Source organism: Neopelma chrysocephalum, unplaced genomic scaffold (assembly GCF_003984885.1).
Source record: "Neopelma chrysocephalum unplaced genomic scaffold, ASM398488v2 Primary Assembly neopelma1_25, whole genome shotgun sequence".
Taxonomy (NCBI): Eukaryota; Metazoa; Chordata; class Aves; order Passeriformes; family Pipridae; genus Neopelma; species Neopelma chrysocephalum.
The window spans coordinates 5,719,404-5,737,764 of record NW_020897694.1 but is presented as its reverse complement, the minus strand read 5'-3'; the positions used below and the strand labels follow the sequence as shown (position 1 = coordinate 5,737,764).

Here is an 18,361-nt window from a genome sequence, read left to right as displayed (position 1 = left end):
CCATGAGTAGGATGCTTTTTTTACTTCTTGCATGCTTTGGAACTGCCTATAGAAAGCAGCTGATGCAAGCTTTTGTTTAGGAAGAATCAATTTTGTAAAGAATATGTAGACAGGTAAATCACCTACAAAAAGGTTTTCTGTATCTTCAGAAGGAGTCTTTGTTTTATGGGGGGAGACAGAGAGAAGCAGGTCACAGGTTGCCTCAAGATGCAAGACAGCAACGGTATACTTCAGCTATATATGTTATATATATATATAACACTTTTGCCTTCAGTGTTTCACTTGCTGATCCCCTTCCTTTCCTCTCTAGACAGTTCTTGAACGAGTATGTAAAGGAATTGTTACAGTTTCTACATTGAAAAAGACACAGAAAGCAATTGTTGTTTTTTAATGTATTTGTTTAATGTGCAGTAAAAAAAAAAAAGGAAACCTGACTTTTCTAAGCATATGAATGACGTACTGCTAAAACAACATAATGATCAAGGTCATTTTCAGTTTAAAAAGGAGAAACTCAAAGTTAACAGGCCTTGAAATCCCACTTTAAGAAGTTTATAATTTAAATATTTCAAAGCGAGTGTGTCCTTCAGATTAAGGGAAGGTGAAGCTTACATTAAAAAAGTTACAATAGAACAAAATACTGAATTCTAGTCTCATCTTATTCTCATTTAACACTTTGCTTTTTAGATATGCAGTTTAGCATTTCACATGAGGTTGTCTTTATTTTCTTTAAGCCATGATTATGTCAAATTAATTCCTCTTTTCTGTGTGTCACGCAGTGTTAATAACATTACTGGGCTTGCAACATCTCAAGAGCTGTTTAGTCAAAAAAGTGAATGCTCCAGAAAGTGAACGTTAAGAAAAATTGGACCCTTTTTTTCATAAAGACCATCTAAATGGCTCCATAAACTCAGTGGTAGGGTTCAGGATGTATAGTATGGATGAAGGCAGTATAATACCTCTATCTTTGGTTTTCAAGGCTAGTCAATAGTAAGTCATTCCATCTTTGAGTGTTTTGGCTTAGTACCTTCCTTAGAGATTTAACATGTAATAGCATCAATACCAATAATTGCAGAGTTTGCCTAACCAGAAAGGGTGAGGTGAGAAACCCTTTTCTTTTTTCTTTCTTTTTTTTTTTTTTATCCTTGCTGGTAAGCAGTTTCTCTTCAGGGAATGGAGGTTAGTTTCAGTGAGGCTGAAGGAGCTAGTCTGAATGGCTGCTATCCATGTGGAATAAAGAGGGGTTGTAATCTTGTGTCAAAAGTGTCTAATTCAAGGATTTATAAATAACAGTGGCTGTTGCAGATTCTGAAGGGCCTTGAGGCTCTTTGGTCTGCAACTGCATGTAAATACTCTTGCTGTAGTAACTGGGTAGCAGATACTTGTTAGACACTACAGTGGTATCATGGATACAAGATTCTTAATGCTGGGGCTTCTTTGATGTTGGGATGTGCGAAGGGTTTTGATTCTGCAGCCACACACATTCCCTTCTACAGCCCCTTTTCCTGCTGTTTGTTTCCAATTTAGCACAATGTGTGCTTTCCCGTGTCCCCTGGAGCAGCTTTGGAGGAAAGGTATGCTGTAATTGGTTTATATCCATTCATAATGACCTGGCAACTCCAAATAGCAACGGGGAGCAACTTAACTTGTGATTTATTTAAGTAAGCTACATGGATGAAAGGCACTCCCAAGTGTAAAAGTTGAGCTAGTTGCCTAATTGGACATAAATTTTCACGTGTAGCTTGGAAAGAGAGGATTTTGTTACGAAAGGCTGAGTTTATAGGCAAGGTTCTGGACTGCTAAACCAGTTTGTGAGCAAAGTTTATTATTGTCTTTTTTGGGGAATGTCTCAGTTTTTTAATTCCACAAGTGCTAATATACTCTTGTCACTTGTAAATCTAATAGAATATTAACTTAAGATTTTAATTTGAAGTTAGAATATCTGACCTTGCTTCCCGTGCAGTAAAACGTACTTTGATTTTGAAAACCAGGATCGGTACTGCTGCTTTGGTTGTAATCTGTTACCAGTTTGTTGTCATTGCATTCCTTTCCTGCTTATATTGTCAAGTCTCCTGATTTTTTAAAAAACTTTTTTTGTCAAGGCTTTCTCTCACACAACACCCATGATACGAGCAACCCACCAGCTGCAGGGCATGATGATTCGGCAGGCAGTGCGACAGCCTTGGTAGTTATAAGGCCACGGGTAGTAGCCCATGAGGGGCTCGCAGATTCTCTGGCACTGTGTGTAACTGCGCCGGCATTCAATGCAGCACACGCCCAGGTGATCCAGCATGGGGTCAAAAGCCATCCCTTCACCTTCTAGCTGCTGAAATGTAGAATATTAAATGTCATCCCGGTGCTCTCATTCTCACAGAATGGCAGAACAAACCCATGCTCCTGTTAACCCCACAAAGGGTAAAAACTGAAGTCTTGGGCCTGTGGAAGTTAACTAAGCTCCCACTAAGTGACCCGTGCATCTTGCTTTATTATTTTTTTTCTTTTGTCTTGCTCTCTTTGGCAGAAGTGTAGAATTGGTGCAATCATGCATGTAAAATGGAAGGAACAACAGGCAGCTCCAGCTTCCTTGTTTTTCTTCTACAGTCCTTGCAAAAGATCCAGCAACAGAAAGCTCCTAAGTTTTAAATATTAGTGATGAAAAAGATTTCAAGACAGTTATCTGAGTCTTTTGTGTAGGTGATGATGCCTGAAGTATATGCTGTCTTATGTTTTGTTTAAATTTTTGTATTTTAATGATTTTTACAGCATTCCTAGGAAACTATTCTGTAAAGTATTCCCCTGGTCCCCTGCAGTTTTCTGAGTATTTCTCCCTTGTCTCTGTCTGCTTCCTTCCCTCCCACCCCCACCACACTTAGGTGCGTTGTGGACAGTGAGAATTCTGCCTGTTCTGTAGCTGACAGTAAGGAGTTAAATGGAGCAAAGCATACATAAAAGCCTTTACCCTTCAAAATTCCTTTCCTCCTTTCTGTGGGGAAAAAGGTAACCTGGATATTCTGCTTTTTGAAGCTCAGTTGTTCTTTGCCCATTGGTGTTATTTCAAGAAAAGCAGCAGCAAAGAACAAATACTGAAGTACCAATCAGCTTTTTACCTGAGCATTTGTCGTTCATAAAACTAGCAGCACAACAAAAAGGTGGGACACGGAAAGGTGCCATCTCTTGACTGGGGTTGTACAGGGCACTGGTGACAGCTGGGTGTTGTTTGGGACCCCAGCAACTCATTCCCAGTTCTGAGAGCAGGGAGGATGTTGTTTCCTTGGTTGGGATTCATCATCCTTGAATTCAGATACCTGCGCTGTGAACTTCTACACCTGAGCTCATTGTCCAGGCTCCACTTACAATGGGTGAAGAGAAATAGCTCTAGGGAGGATTGATTTCATCCTTCAGGAAAGACCTACAGTATTATTAATGGTCCTTTTCAATCAAATTATTTGGTCTGTAAGGAAGCTTGGATATCGGCATCTGTGCAGTAACTGTTGGTGAAGGTGAATCCTGCTCTGCAGGCTGAGGGAAGTCTGATGACCAGTATCTGACTGGCCATTCTCCATTTGGCCTGGCAGCTCTTGGCTGGAAGAACAGACCTGTGGCAGTTGCTCTGCCACTGCCCTCCAGAGGCAGGGCAGCTCAGACCTCATGGACGTGTTCACATTAGTAGCTGTGAGGAGAAGTTACCTTCCAGTGCCACTGCTGTTTTACTGACCTCGTGAGAGAGTCGATTTAGATCCACCTTATTTGGAGTGATTAATTTAAGTTTAATTAAGGGATGTCAACTCGGCAGAATGCTGTCACAGTATAATGATCTCCTGCTGTTGCATAAATGTCAAGTCAAAGCTGGGACTTGCTTCCAAAGCAGGAGGCATTTATCTTGTGACAGTGTTGTATTAAAATGACTTACTCCTGCTGCACCAAATGGTGGGTGTAAATTGTCTGGCGCTGGTGCAGTAGACTGGAAGGTGCCTACTGTACAGCCAGCTTTCCTGCAGTGCAGCAGAAGTGTTGGGACACGGCAGGATGGCTCCTGTGCTCTTTCTGTGTGCTGCTGCTTCTCGAAGGGTGAGAACGAGTTTTATGATAGTTGTCCTCCATCCACTGTTGCTGTCTCTAAACAGATTCTTCTCTGCGAGTTGCTTGCTAGACTAGAGTTGCTTACCCTGATAGAGAAGAGGCTGAGAAAAACAAATTTATTTGGCTGGACCGTAATCTCTTTGCAATCAGCTACTACTACTGCTGTCCTCTGTAGCAGTCACTTGTGATACTAATTTCTGTTTCAGAGCAAAGCATGTTTCTAGCTACTGGACTCTCTCTTCACATAGTAAATGATGGGGTTCAGCTGTCTGATCAGGACCAGCTTTGGTTTGTTTTCAGAAGGTGCTATCCTTGCCAGATCTCCAGTGCTGTTTCCATATGAACCTGGAAACCCCAAAAAGCAACTTGGCATCAACTTGCCTTACCCTTGTGACCTCAAGCACTTATGCTTGTTTCAGACTGAAATCTAATCAAAACTGGGAGAAGAGGACTGAGGGAAGACTGTTTTTAGCTTCTTAGGTGTTTTGCAAGTCTGTTATTTCAGAGTAAAGCTGAACAGGCAAAATTGTGCAGATTTAAAAAAAAAAAAAAATAGACAAACCCCACATCGCCATCGGAGCTCTGAGAGAAGATTGCAGTGCGAATACTTACATTATATGGGTTGTCTGGATTAAATGTTTGATCTGTTTCTCGTCCCATTGGCCTGGTGTCATTAAACTGGTGATCAAGCTCTTGACTCAGTTGCACAGTAGGTGACCTGGGGTTTACTTCTTCAGCAGCAGCTTCCAAGTCTTCCTCATCAAAGTTTGATCCTGATTGGCGCTTGTTTCTCTTAATTTCTCTCCTTTGGTTATCTGAAGAAATAATCACTAGAGGATAATCTTGAACATTCAAAGTAAAGATAAACAGAAGGTTCCTTGTATTTATCTAATGTTTCAGTGATTTATTTAAATACTGAAAAAAGGAGAGGACAGAGGGCAGAGAGAAAGCCAAAGCTGTGCGCTAGTAAACCATGAGCATCCCCACGGGAGCTGCTTGCCTTTCTTTATTGTATCTGCAGCCAATGTCAATCCAAAGCAGTATGATTACCTTTTTTTCTCCCCTCTTCCCCTCCTTGAGGCAAAATGTGTGTGAGAAGATTGGTTGAGGGTTTTTTGACCCACCCTGTGGTCACTGATGCCAAGTCAGCAGCAGTTGCTAGCACTAGCAAGACCAGTCATACACATCTCATTTTTTAAAAATTATTTTATGACAGAATGGTGCCCTGCTCTCAAGGACAGCTGGGGAACCTGGTAGAAACAGGTTCTGGACAGCTTTGATACTGCTCCTTTGTTGCCCAGTGGGATAGGCAAAGTCATGAGGAAAGTGGAAAATGTTGGTAGCTTGGATCCACAGGTGCTCTAAAATGTGGTGAATTTTTTTTGGCTTGTGTTGTCCTCCCCAAGTGGTCTGATATTAACTGGACCAAGGAAGAATAAATCTTTTCAAGCCTTCTCTCCTCCTAGGCCTGGAAGTCACCCGGAGAAGTTGCTGTCTCCCTCGTGACTCCTGAACACCTTTGCTAAACTTGGCTCTGGGTGACAAGAGTACTTCAGTGTTGGGACTGCCCCCAGGACCTCATAAACCATCCACCAGTTGGGTAGCTTAAAGCATCTCATCCTTCCACTCCAGTGATATCCTCCGGAGAAGCAGGGTAGGAAACAGGACAGGCTATGGTCCTAGGCCAGGAGCTTGATATTCCCCAACTCTTGGCCAGGTATAATGTTCCTGCTACCTGGTGTCAGCTACTTCAACGTTTTGGGGCTAGTTTGAGCTCTTGTCATTCTGTGAAAGGAGGCTAATTTCTCTGGGAATGTTTCACCTCATAGACACACACATGGGCTGTGTAAATTGTCTGAGGAAATACAAATATGGAAAATCTCTAATGGATAAACTTCAAGCCTACAGTCTCAGCATGAACCCACAAAGGTGTGGGAAAACAGGCTGGGCAAGGGAGGAGAGGAGTCTGGTTTCCCAGATGTGCAAGTTTCAGTGGCAAATGTGATGTCGGGAAGGCATTTAGATGAAGGGAGGGATAAGATACTTTTTAAATAAAAGAAGTGTTACCTTTGGGATATGTTGGTCGCAGCCAGAAAATTGGAAGATCCCCGCAAAGCTCTAAAATTTTGGGGCTTAGGAAGCTGTTATGCTTGATAGGCTCATCTGCAGCCACCCAGATAAGGGAATTTTTGTCAAATCTCACAGGCATGATTTCATCTTCCTGCAAATAGAAGAGTGTAAATCCTTTGCTGCTCAGTGAGCAGTCATCTGCCTGCTTTCTGTTAATTCTTGAGCACCAAACTGTATAATCACCCGCTGCAACTGATGCTGAGCATCCTTCTGTTGCATGAATGTGAACTGACTTTACAGAGCCAAGGCCTGGGGAAAGCCTGCCACAGCTGAAACGAAGGGCAAAACTACTGTCAGCTTCGCTGGGGCTATGATTTCACCCATCTCACTTCTGGAAGGCTTTTGCCCCATGTGCATGGGCTGGGTGTCAGAGATCTTTTCAGCCCAAAGCATCAGTATTCCAGGTGGTAGAAACTGTGAAGATTTACCACCTTCAGCAAAGCAGCAATGAAATAATCCAGCAAAACCCAAGCCTCTAATCTTTTATTATGCCCCGTTCACATTTGATGTACTCCCAATATAACTGTATTTACAATGTGTGCAGGGGGTGGGGGGTGGAATCTTGTTCAAAAGTTTTAGAAAGGATTATAGCTTGTGAGCTGCTCCAGCTTCCAGTTCTAAGTCAACGTGATCAGTCTGATTAAAGGTCTTGTTTGGTAAAAGCAATTCAATTGACCAAAAACCTGAAGTGCAAGTTAAAGGAGCCTGCCTTTTTGAAGTGTACCCTGCAGGTTTTTGGTTCATATCTTCAAAGTAATGCAGGAAAATGCCAGTGATTGATTCTTTAAAGTTGTTAGTTCAAAGTATTATTTTACATAAAATGTGTAAGTATTTTATAGCAACAGTGAAATATTAAAAGAAAACCAACTTTTGAATCATGAAAACCAATGTGGTTTCAAAGTTAAAATTCTAAATTGCTTTCATAAAAGTCATCAAAACTTGTTATATAACTGACTAGATAAATTTATTCCCTTGGGTTGTTGTTTCTTTAGTGTGTTTATTGATTTCTTTTGTAGGTCTCAAGTCATTTAAGTTTGCTTTCCAATCTGTCTACTGCTCTTTATTTATATTCTCTCACTTAAGCTTTTATCAACATCAGAAATATCTAAGTCTAGTTTTCAGAAATAAAAATACCCTTTGTTTTTGTTTGAGATGATCCTGACTTGTGAGCAGCCAGAATTTGGGTATCTATAAAACTCACTTTACTCAACCATTTTTTTAGGCAATGTTATGATATGTGTTGTAAGAAAACAGCATATGCATACTTTCTCCTAAATACTTGCATATGAGAGAGAGGACTTGCTCTAGAAAAATAAATACTACTTTGCCATTCCTGTTGTACATCTAGCCTGGAAAGTCGAATGTCAGGGAAAGGTTAATGATAGCACTGAGTTGCCTGCTTGTTTTGGCCTCGGTGCATACAATTCATTGCAGTGTTCATGTAGGTGATGCATCTTTGGAGAAAATGCACAGAAAACAGGACAAGGAAACAGGCTTGTTGTCACCAGGTAAAGTATTAGAAATAACTTTTTGACTGTTTTAGGATAATATCTTCAGGTCTATGACTTTGTTCTTACAAAGAGATGAAAAATTCAAACTTTGTCTTTAGGCAATAGTGCTAGTGAAGTCAAAAAGCCCAGCTACCTTTAAAATAAGGCAAGGCAGGAAAGATGGAGCTCTCTGTCTGGAATTTGTGCAACTTCTCTTTCCCACCATGGGGAAAATTCCACCAGCTTCAGGGGGCTTTGTAACATTTCTACTGCCTTGCCGACTTGGTTTGGAGACCTTTTTCCCCTTAGTTTTGAAGTAGATGTTCAGTAATCACAGCACCATTGCAGGTAGGTACAGCCTTAACAGCGCCTCTCTCCTTGCTAATTGTATCTGCTTTTATTCTTTTGGGACCAGAGCAAACCTAGGGAAAGAGGTTGTGACTCTCCTGTGCTCTCCTGACAGTGGCTGAGCCCCCACCAGTGTCCAGGCTCAGGCATACTCAGGTCACTGGAGCCACTTCTGTGTGAGAGATGGGTTTGGGGGTCTGAGCTCTGGGAAAGTCAGACTTTGCGCACATAAAGCAATAGCCTTTTTTTGCAAAAGTGAGGTAAGGAGACCGTTTGGCGGTATCTGGGTGAGAACTGCAGCCTTTTTGCTGGCTGTGATGCAGATTCTATGAAATTTAGTTGCCATGTTGTAAAATTGTTCGACGCTAAGAAGGAAATTTCTTAATTTTTAAAAAATTATTGTTTCTTCTGAGTTACATGAATTTTTGCCGTATTTTCCACAATTCCCTTTTATTGACTATTTCAGAGGGCTTGAGTGATGGAGTCCATGCTTTTGTTCAAGAGCATTGATAGAAATCTCCTGGGATTTACCATGATTGCATTGACAAAAGAGCTGCTTCTTCCACGCTCTCCCTTCCAGCCTTGTGCACGGCTTATTCTCAGGCAGGTGCTTTTGTCATGGAGGTCTCCTATGGATCTGTTAGAGATCGGTCTGTGGCTTCCCCACTCACTAATCTGCAGCCTCTCACGATGTCCCTGGACACGGTGACATGTCTGACACCAATCTTGCTTTTCTTACCTTTCAGGGACCCCTTGCAACCAGTCAGTGAATCCTCAACTAACATTCATTATCCTCAACAACCCTACAACTAGCCACAGTGGCTTTCAAATCTCATTTTTAGTTGTATTTAAATACCACTTTAAGACCCTCTCTGTACAAAGAGTAGTTGAAAAATAAATAATTAGATTACCCCTTACCAGCTCAGATGAGAGGCTCGCTTTAGTCATAGCATCAACTTCGGGGACATGAGCTTTTGGCTGAGCTTTGATGTAACACTTTTCTCCTTCAGCAAAACGGATTCCAGTTATGCCCTGCAAAAGCAGAAGGCAGAGGGTTGTGCACAGCCCTCCAGCTCCTCACTACGCTAAGAAAGCGCCTCAGCTCTGCTAAAATTGCCACTGAATTTTCATTCTGAATGATAATCTTATTTAAAACCAGATGCAATAAAACACTCTTCCCTCATCATTTTAGCTTCACAATTTTGGTCAAATGGGTCTAGAAGTTTTTGCTTCATTTCTGAAAGTGGGGAGTGTTTTATGTAAGTGCTTCCATGCAAGCTGTAGGCTACTTGGAGTAGCTCTGTTAAGGAATTACTTGACATGATTTGAACTGTAACTTAGCACCTAACGTAGGAAGTCTCAAAGTTGTGTTAGCTGGTGGTGTGGTACCCTTGTGACACAGATTTACAAAAATATGGGGGCAGCTTAGTTCAATTTATAGACATAAGTGGCTGTGACAGCAAGGGGAAGTTCGTGATGGGAAATTTGGTGCAGAAATCTGTGTGTGGGACTTCCATCTCGCCTGCTAGGGTGAAACACAATTGCATAAACCATGGATGTCTAGTTTTAAGCAAGAGAAGGAGCTCCAGAGGGAGCAAGTCTCCAGAAAGTCTGGGGGTGTACCTTCCAGACCTGTGCCAGAACCTCAGGCATCAACATTTTGCTATGGGAACCTTGTCTGTAGTTTCTGCATTTCTGCTGTAGGTTTTTGGGTATCCATAAAAAAACTCTTTTTTTATGTTATAAATTTAGATACCTTGTGGTAAATGACAAAACTTCTTGTTTTTCATACAGTTGTACATGCTCCAGCCTACCACCGAAATATAATTACTTAGTGCCTTTTGAGATGTGCTGGTTTTCTGCCTGGCCTCTAGCTGCCAGGACAAGGGGCCATGGGTGTCAGCATGGCCCCTCTCACCTGCCCTGAAGGGGCATCGTGGGTGCCCTGGCCATCTGGTGCAGCATGAGATGGATGGTATTGGGACACCTGAGTCATGTCCTGTATGTTGCAGGACCTGTATAGCTAGGCACACCCCCATCAAAACAAAGTGACTAATTGTTGAGCAGTAAGAGAGGGGATGTCTGTGCAGGGATGGGGCACTAGGAAATAAGGCTTTGTGATGCACCAAGCATGCTAGGAGTACCCTAATATTGCCAAATCCAAGCCTTCACTGACTGTGCAATCATTCCAGCAATGCAGTCAATCCAGAGCTACTGATGTAAATACTAGTCCCTTGGAAGCACATCTCTTCAATTGCTTTCACCTTTTTGTGCATTCTTGGCTCAAAACCCAAGGGGCAGCATCCCTTTGCTCTCACTGAGCCTGGTCCTGGCCCTCTGTAATTACAAGCAGGCACTGTCCCTGGGAGGCCCTTTTAGCTGATTTCTGACCTGGCTACAACAGGCAGTACTTACCAGCAACACATGTGGAGGCCAAATGAATTCAGTATCTCTCCAGTGGACTGATGCTTTTGAGTGGATGTGAAATCACAAAGGCAAATGAGAAGAGCTCACTATAGATGCTCTTATTCATCTGCTAATAATGTTGCTATGGTGATGTTAATGAGAGTTTCTTAAAGGCAGAACCGCAACTGTGGCTGGGGTCCTGTGGTTGGGGTCCAAGGTCTCCTGGCATGGATTTATTTGTACTTGCTGAGAAGCCAAGGAGCTGAATTTCCCTGCCTTTCTAGATCCAGCAAGGGGAAGCTGGCTGCTCCAGAGGCAGAGATGCTTCCTAGCAGCAGCATCTTTATTTTCAGTGCTGCTTTGACTTACAGAGGACTTAACTCTGAAGTTGAGTGTTTTGCACCTGAGAACATTAACTGCAGAGTCTGGACCCTGTAAATGGGTTTCTGCGGCATTACATAGATGTGCCTTTAGTAGCTCAGGGGTGGTACAGGTCAGTTAACTACTCTGTCCAAGCTGTTGAGCTGTGCTGAGATTTGGCATCTGTTGGTCCAGGCTCTGTGCTGAGCAGCCACAGCCAAGTTGCTGGTGTACCCAAATGTGTTTGCTTCAATCCAAGTGACCCAGCACCTTGCGTTTGGTGAATGGATGCATAATCTGTGCTAAACGCATCCATCCTCTCCCCTGGAGATGAACTCAGGCCAAGCCATGGAGAGCAGCTCCCATCCTTGATCTCAGGGCAGAGCAAGCTCCCCAAGTCAAGTGCTGTATAGTGGTCTCTCCTTGGTGTCTAGTTGGCTCACTGTCTTGACCCTATACTCCTAAAACAGGTATGTTTGGGGGAGGTGGTTTTTCCAGTTCAAATGACAGGAAATCATGCACGGGTTGTTTCACAGCCTGCCAGAATGTTTTTCTAGCAAGATCTCAAGGTTGCATGTTATAGTTCTGCTCAGTGGTGTGAAAATGCAGAGTGTTAACATGGAGCCAAATCTGATGCAGCCTAATCCATATTACTTCCCGGAGTGGTACACGGCATGGCTTATTCCCAAAAAGCACTTAGATTTTGTTTAGGAGGAAACTGCCTGTCTCCCTGTGAAAGCAAGCCAGGAGAGTAAGAATGTTTGTGCGGATGTTTGGAGGCTGGAACCTGAGACTGACTGGGGCAGAGAAGTCAGGGCAGGGCAAGATGTCCTTAGAGTCCAGCAGTGGAGCATGTTACATGAAGGACAAGGGTGACAGTACTTACAATCTGAAAATCATGTACTTCAACAGCCTCTTCATTCCCACTTCCTGTTTTGAATGTCTCTAAGTTATTTCCAGCATCTATTTCCATTGATCCATCTTGTACTTTTCCATTAATGCTCATAGTGTAGTGAACGTTGTACACCTGGAATTGAAAAAAGAGCAATAGCACATGTTAATAGTTGCTTATTGCTTTCCTCCTACACTGGGCAGTGGGTCAATCTGACTATCATATCCCTATTTAGCTCCTAACTTTTGCTTCTGTAAGCATTTGATAACCCTCCAACAATCAACACTGCACTACTGGACCATCGGGGCAGGCTGGTAGTGGGGCAGTTAGACCAGAGAGGTTGTTCAGTCTCCATCCTTGGAAGTTTTCAAGGCCCAACTGGATAAAGCCCTGAGGAACCATTTCTGACCCCACAGCTGTCCCTGCTCTGAGCAGCAGGTTGGACTAGAGACCTCCTGAGGTCCCCCTTCCAGGGAGTGCTCACAGTTCTACTCAAAAACAATGTGAGGTGAGTCCACATCCGGGTTCACTCTGACCTAAAAACCTTCTTCTAGGTCATATTTTAGGAATTGCTTGTTATGCTGGCATGATTCCCAAAGGAGAGCAGGAGTGAATGTCCTACTCTGAAGGAGACCAACCCCTATTTATGTATTAGGATGTGCTGCTGAGGCACAGAAAAACAGGTTCCTCTTGAATACGAACATGCTTCCCAGCTTGTAATGGATGTGAACTTTGTTTAAATTGGATGTGAAGTTGTATAGGCTTGTATTTTCCTTGTCAGCGTATTTGCTCTTATCCTATTTTCAATGAGGGAAGCTGCAGCGTGGTTTGTATTTGCTGGAGGACCACAATCTGTGGAGGGGTTTTGTGATTCTCTTGTGCAGCTCTGCCAGAAGTGCTGCACAAGCAGTTTATTTTGGGTCTTAAAAGAGCCTTTGCAGCATTTTAATGAAAAATTTACACTGACAGCTAGAGACAAATTTCTTCTTCTCTCACCTTCGCTCAGGAAAGTCTAAGGTGCTAAAGATTCATGGTTCCTCAGTTATACAGAGTCACTCCCATATTCTTAGCTGTCTAGGACTCCTGTTGAATGTGGTTCATAGAACCAGACCAATCTATGCGGCCTCCCCTGATAGGGGCTGAGCTTGAGTAGAGACTTTGATACCCCTGTCAGTTAAGGAAGAATTAAAAAATATAAAATAAAAATAAGGATTAAAAAATGCCCTATTTTTTTAATGAATGACTCTGAATATAATTTTTACGACTGCTTCCTAAACATTTGGAAGTCAAGTGCAGCTTTCTGAGATTGAAGGCAGCTTGGAAAAATAACTCTCAGGTTTCTCAGTGTCTTCACTTGGAGATCAACTTCACATCTAGAGATCAACATTGAAGCTTAATGACTACTGTGAATGTGACATATTTTGCAAGGCTGAATTTAGATGATAGGAGCAATAAAAAAGGTGAAACTTTGTCCTGTACTCCACAAGTGCACCCACCTCCTCAGAGCTGAATGCACTGTATCTCCATTCGTGTCCCTCTCTCTTTTCAAAAGCCTAGAGAAGTAGATGGCTCTTGCAGCATGTCTTGGAGGTCAGCAGCGTGTCCTGTCTTTCCGGGGGAAAACCTTGTACTTTTCTTTCTGGTTATCTGAATTATCGCTCTGTGTGTGGGTGTGTCTCACAGAGGAACCTCTGCTCCGGTTGCTGGAATTCACACAAGGCTCTCCTTGATGAGGACTGGTGTGTGGCCAGAGGCAGCACAAAACTTCTTCCAAGGTAAATTCAAGAATACTAACTTAATTTATGGAGTAAGTTACATTTATGTGTGTACCATCATGTCTCAAATATGCTTTAAACACAAATACTATGTAAACAGAAAGAGAAGTTAATCTGTAAGCATGTTCTAATGCTCTGAGGTTTGGTTCTTACACTGACCGACAGCTTCTCATTTTCATGGGGTTTTTGTGTCCCCCAGAAACTGTAAATAACAAAACTTACCAAGACTTTAAAAATTGCTCCACAGATGCTAAGCTAAAGTGCCTAAGTGTATGCACAGTCATACAAAGCACCAGAGTGAAATAATGGTGCCTGTTACTGGATTAATTATAGCATTATATACTTGAGGGTCTAGGTAGAATGTGGATCAAGAATGCAGATGATGTGAAAAAGGAATTTACACATTTCAATGCTTTTTTTGTCCTGAGAGCTGGAGCTTGCCCAGGATGTGAATCCCCAGGGACTTGTTGGGGTTTGAGTTCACTGAGCATTTGCAAGCAGAAATCAATGTAGAGTCTGTGCTCTCAAAGATGTTTCGTGTTTGCTAGTAAATGTGCTTTCAGGAAGCTCCATCCAAACAGCCACCAAAGATGGCGATTATGGGTTTGGATTTTAGGTGTTTGGAAATTTTTGAAAGCATGGAAAAAAAATACAAGAGAAAAATAAAGACCTCTTTATAGACCTTGCAAGAAGAGTTTCCAGCCCATGCCTTCTCCGTACGTGCAAGAGTCCAAGCCCGCCCGCCTCCGGCTGCGGACATGCCGCTGGGCCCGGCGCCAACCGCGCTCACCTGCTGCTCCGTGGCTTTCCAGAAGTAGAAGGCGCCGATGGCTCCGGCCAGGAGCAGGAGCGCTCCAGCGATCAGCACTGCGGCTCCGGCCTTCAGCAGCCGCCCGGGCCCGGGCGGCGCCGCCGCCGCGTACGCCTGCGGAGAGAGCGGGGCTGGGGCGGGGCGGGGGCCCCCGGGCGGGCAGAGATCCCGGCCCGGCGCGACCCGCGCCCTGGCACCCCCGTTCGAACCCCGACCCGTCCTGAGCCCTGGGCTTGACCAGACCCGACCCGTCCTGATACGACCCCATCACGATCTGTTCGGTCCGGATCCGATCCCACCCGACCCATTTTGTCCGGATCCGTCCCGTAACATCCCGACCTGTCTCGACCCGACCCGACCTATCCCGGTACCCAACTCATCCCGTCCCCTCCCGACCCGACCCGTGCCGTCCCACCCCGACCCGCTCGGTCCCGTTCCCTCACGACAGGTTTTGTCCCCATCCCACCCGGTCCCGCCCGGTGCCGCCCCGCATCACTCACGGGGGGCAGGCACAGCTCCACATCGTCGGCCCCAGCGTGGGCGATGGGCACCTTCTCGGAGCCCTCTGCCATGGCTACCGCGGGATGGAGAGGTGCCCCGGGCTCCGCCGCCGCCCCGCTCCCGGCCCCAGCCCCGACGGGGGGCTGCACCGCCCCGGCCCGCCCCGCTCCCGGCCCCGGCCAGCGGGGAGGGTAGGACCGCCCCCCTCCAGGGCACAATGAGCCCCTTGAGCTGCCCAGCAGCCGCCGGAGCTCCCCGGGGCTGTGACCTCCTGCCCCGGCCCAGTCCCCCGCCACCCCACCCCCGGGTCTGGTCTCCAGCTCCCGAGCAGGGGGTGTAGGGGACACACACCCCCTGCGTGCCGTGGCGGAGATGAGGGATGCCCCGCCAGAGGGACGGCCGTCTTAAAAAAACAGCTTTTAAAAGAGAACAACTTATTAACTGCTTTTTTACACTTGCCACAGGAATTCACAGGCGCTGGAGTTGACAAGCTGCTGTTCGGTGATTGCTCTGCTAAACACCTCGCTGCCTGGCACAAGGCAACAGCCTCGTGTCCCGGCTGGGCACAGCCTGGGAAAGGGAACATTGAGCCCAGGCCTGGTGCAGGCTCAGTGGCGGCAAAGGATTTGCCTTTGACTTGAGGAGGAAATGCTACACAGCGTTTTTAAAAAATTTTCGTTTATTAAGGTCATGGATACCTTGAGCCTTTACCTCTGAAGTGGATGTATCTCTCAGATTTCCTCTGTTTCCTGTAATTTGACATGCTCAGGTTTTGTTTTGTTTTGTTTTTTGAGAATCTGAAGTACAGTAGGATTATAAGAAGTTTTGCTTGAAAGTAATGTTTACCTGCATCTGTTTACTCATCTTAATATTGTACATGGCAAGCTTTTAAGGGCTACAACTGGCTCTGTGTGTCTATTCATGTGTCTGTCCATGTCTGTGTTTCTTTCATGCCCCATATGGATGTCCTGCCTGTACATACATGCTCATGCATGTGTCTGCGTGTGCACTTTGATGCTGGAAAATAAACTGTGCTGGATCCATTTGGGGCTGATGGTGTCAAACACCAAGCACAGCATCCTTCACCAGGCTGGAAGCTGAGAAAAAAATAACAACTGCAAAAAGAGCATGAAGGGGGGACGTCTGAGTTGTGACCTGTCCTGCCCTGCCTTTCTTGCTCAGTGGCCCAGCTCCAGCTATCCAGACAGGCAACAGCACTGCATTGTGGTAGGGCTGTTAATCTGGAGAGAGCCTGCCACATGGGGCCCCATCTAACTCCAGAGCAGTGCCTACACTAACCAGATCTGCTGTAGCAATTTTTTTTTCAAAGTATGCATCTCCATTTATATTTCTCTTCCCCTTCCCCTTTCTTCTCCATTTTGCTTGTCTGTCTTGTTTTGTTCAGTTGTTGCACACTACTGACATGTCCCCCCACTTAAAAATTTCTGGGATCTTGATAGCAGAGGCCAGCTGATGACCTCGTCCCACCATGGCTCATCCCTCAAGAGGTAAGTTTGGCCCCCACAGTTGATTTCCTACACCTGCCTCTCCTCTGTGCCCCACTCCATAACCGCAAAAATCTTTTTTTTTTCATATCTAAATCCCCTTAACTGACTTGACCAGTAGTTTAAAACCTATCATCCAGCACTGCAAAAGCAGAGAAAGCTCAGAGCCTGCTGGCAGCTTTGAGTCTGCGTGCTTGGGGACTGACTCTCAGAGACATACAGTCTCCATTTTCCTTCCCTTCAACCCAAATTCATCCTTCCCGTCGATTACTGTCGTTAACGATCAGACCTTCAACCAAAATTTAACGGGCATAGTTTCTGCTGAAAATAAACACAATCACAGCTCATTAAATCAAAAGCAAAGCCTACTGTGCAACTTCCTAAACTAGGACATATTCCAGCCTGCTCTCAAATGACTGTGCTAGGTTGGGGCTAATAATAAGATTATGATCCTCTTCATTAGCAAGTATTTTGTTACACCAAAAATCTCATGAATGGATATGTCTGTCTTGGCAAAATGTGAGAATCCCAGTCTTTGATCTCAAACCTTCATTTAGCATCACTGCTTTAAAAAGACAGATTTATTTTAAGGCCCCTGTGCTTGTCTCCCATGGGAAAATGTGCCAGGGAAGGAGTGCTTGCCTGGGAAGAGATGATGCTCATTGGGGTTTCAATTTGTTTGAGCTGCTTCCCCTGAGACCGAGGTGGGGAAGTTGCTGCCCCTCCCATCCTGACACTCACCTGACTGCCTAGTGGCTCCTTCTTTGGGAGGTGACTGGAAGGACAGAGGGAGGCCAAGCTGTTTTGACAAGCAAAAGTGCAGCTCAGGGTGTGGTGTTGAGGAGGAGCGTCAGCAAAGACAATATTGGTGAAAGACTGAATAGGTGGAATTCAGCCATGCTGGATATTCACAGAGGAACCTTCACTCCAGGTGCTGTGTAATGAAGTGCAATATCCCTGCTGGGGCAAACAGGGTGGGGTCAGAGGGCTCACCCCCCCCCCCCTACTGACAGAGCAGCAGTGTCCCTGTTGGGTTTTGGCACGGGCAGATTCCAACAATTCCAAGCAATGATGCCATTTGCGAGCTGATCTGCAGGGATTGGTGCTCAACTGCCAGTCCTTGGATGGCTGGGGTGTGAATTGGGTCCTGCTCACCTGGGAAGGTGTGGGTGGGAGAACTGGTCCTTTGGGAGGGAGCTGTTCTGCCTAAACCCCAGGAGAGAAGCTGTGCAGCATTCCCTGCTCAAGTCAAGGTACAAATCCCTCAAGTAATCTTCCAAACATATTTTTCTCATGCAGGGAACAATCCCAGATTGTTTTTTTCCCAACTCTGAGCACCATTGCCTCTTCTTCTTTTGTTCCACAGACAGAGGAAGAGCAGCATGAAATTTCAGGCAGACAGAAAAGAAAAAAAATGTTCCTGTTACACGGTTCACAGCTTACCACGTCTCATTAACCCCTATGCTCATGCTTTACCTTTTGTGTGGGCACAGAGCTGTTTTCCTTGGAGGGTGCAGGGAGTGCATCTTTTGCCATTTGATTGATTAGGTGACAAGAGAGAAAACAGGATTTTTTAGACAGATGCAAATCTGTGCAAACAGCTCAGCATTCAGCAGCTCCAGACTCTTGCTGCAGAGTGCAAAGACAAGTGCAACAGCCAGTGTTTGCAGGGCTTAGGACAAAAAACCGTGATTTGCCTTTCACTGGCTGAACCCTTCATTTGCAATAAAGATGATGATGATACAAGTGTCTGAGCCCAGTCTCCTCTCTAAATAACATGTGTGTGCTCAGCTGGATTAAGCCAACTTCTGAGACTGGAAATCATAATAACAGTCTTTTACAGGACAGCCTTTCTGGTCGTCTAATACTATTATCCTCTGGGCTGAAAAGCATTCCAGAGCACTTGGAGTGCTACAGTGAATGTGAGGTTGTTTAGCTGATAGTACTGGCTTGTCTCAAGGAAGCACATTTTCTCATTATTTTTCAGTTTAAAGAAAAAGTTTAGAAGGAGAAATAGGAATATTAAAAATGAGAAGGATTTGGTCATGCTGTGTGCCTTTCTGTAA

The 18,361-nt window shown here is 44.7% G+C and overlaps 1 protein-coding gene across 1 annotated transcript; it reads right to left on the bottom strand.

Annotated features, from left to right (window-relative positions):
- Nucleotides 1-1,079: 1,079 nt before the first annotated feature.
- CNMD (chondromodulin) lies at nucleotides 1,080-14,893 on the bottom strand. Its single transcript, XM_027674276.1, has 7 exons — nucleotides 14,790-14,893; nucleotides 14,269-14,403; nucleotides 11,698-11,838; nucleotides 8,964-9,077; nucleotides 6,145-6,298; nucleotides 4,690-4,892; nucleotides 1,080-2,323 (listed from the first exon to the last, which is right to left on the bottom strand). The coding sequence occupies exons 1-7, from the start codon at nucleotides 14,859-14,861 to the stop codon at nucleotides 2,108-2,110; spliced, it is 1,035 nt and encodes a 344-aa protein (XP_027530077.1). The 5' UTR covers nucleotides 14,862-14,893; the 3' UTR covers nucleotides 1,080-2,107.
- Nucleotides 14,894-18,361: the final 3,468 nt, after the last annotated feature.

Excerpts from the sequence above, each read along its gene's own strand:
- CNMD (XM_027674276.1), bottom strand. The coding sequence starts at position 14,861 with ATGGCAGAGGGCTCCGAGAAGGTGCCCATCGCCCACGCTGGGGCCGAC. Across the intron at positions 14,404-14,789 it reads TGGAGCTGTGCCTGCCCCCC|GCGTACGCGGCGGCGGCGCC; the intron begins GTGAGTGATGCG and ends CTCTCTCCGCAG. Across the intron at positions 9,078-11,697 it reads AAGTACATGATTTTCAGATT|GGCATAACTGGAATCCGTTT; the intron begins GTAAGTACTGTC and ends CTGCTTTTGCAG.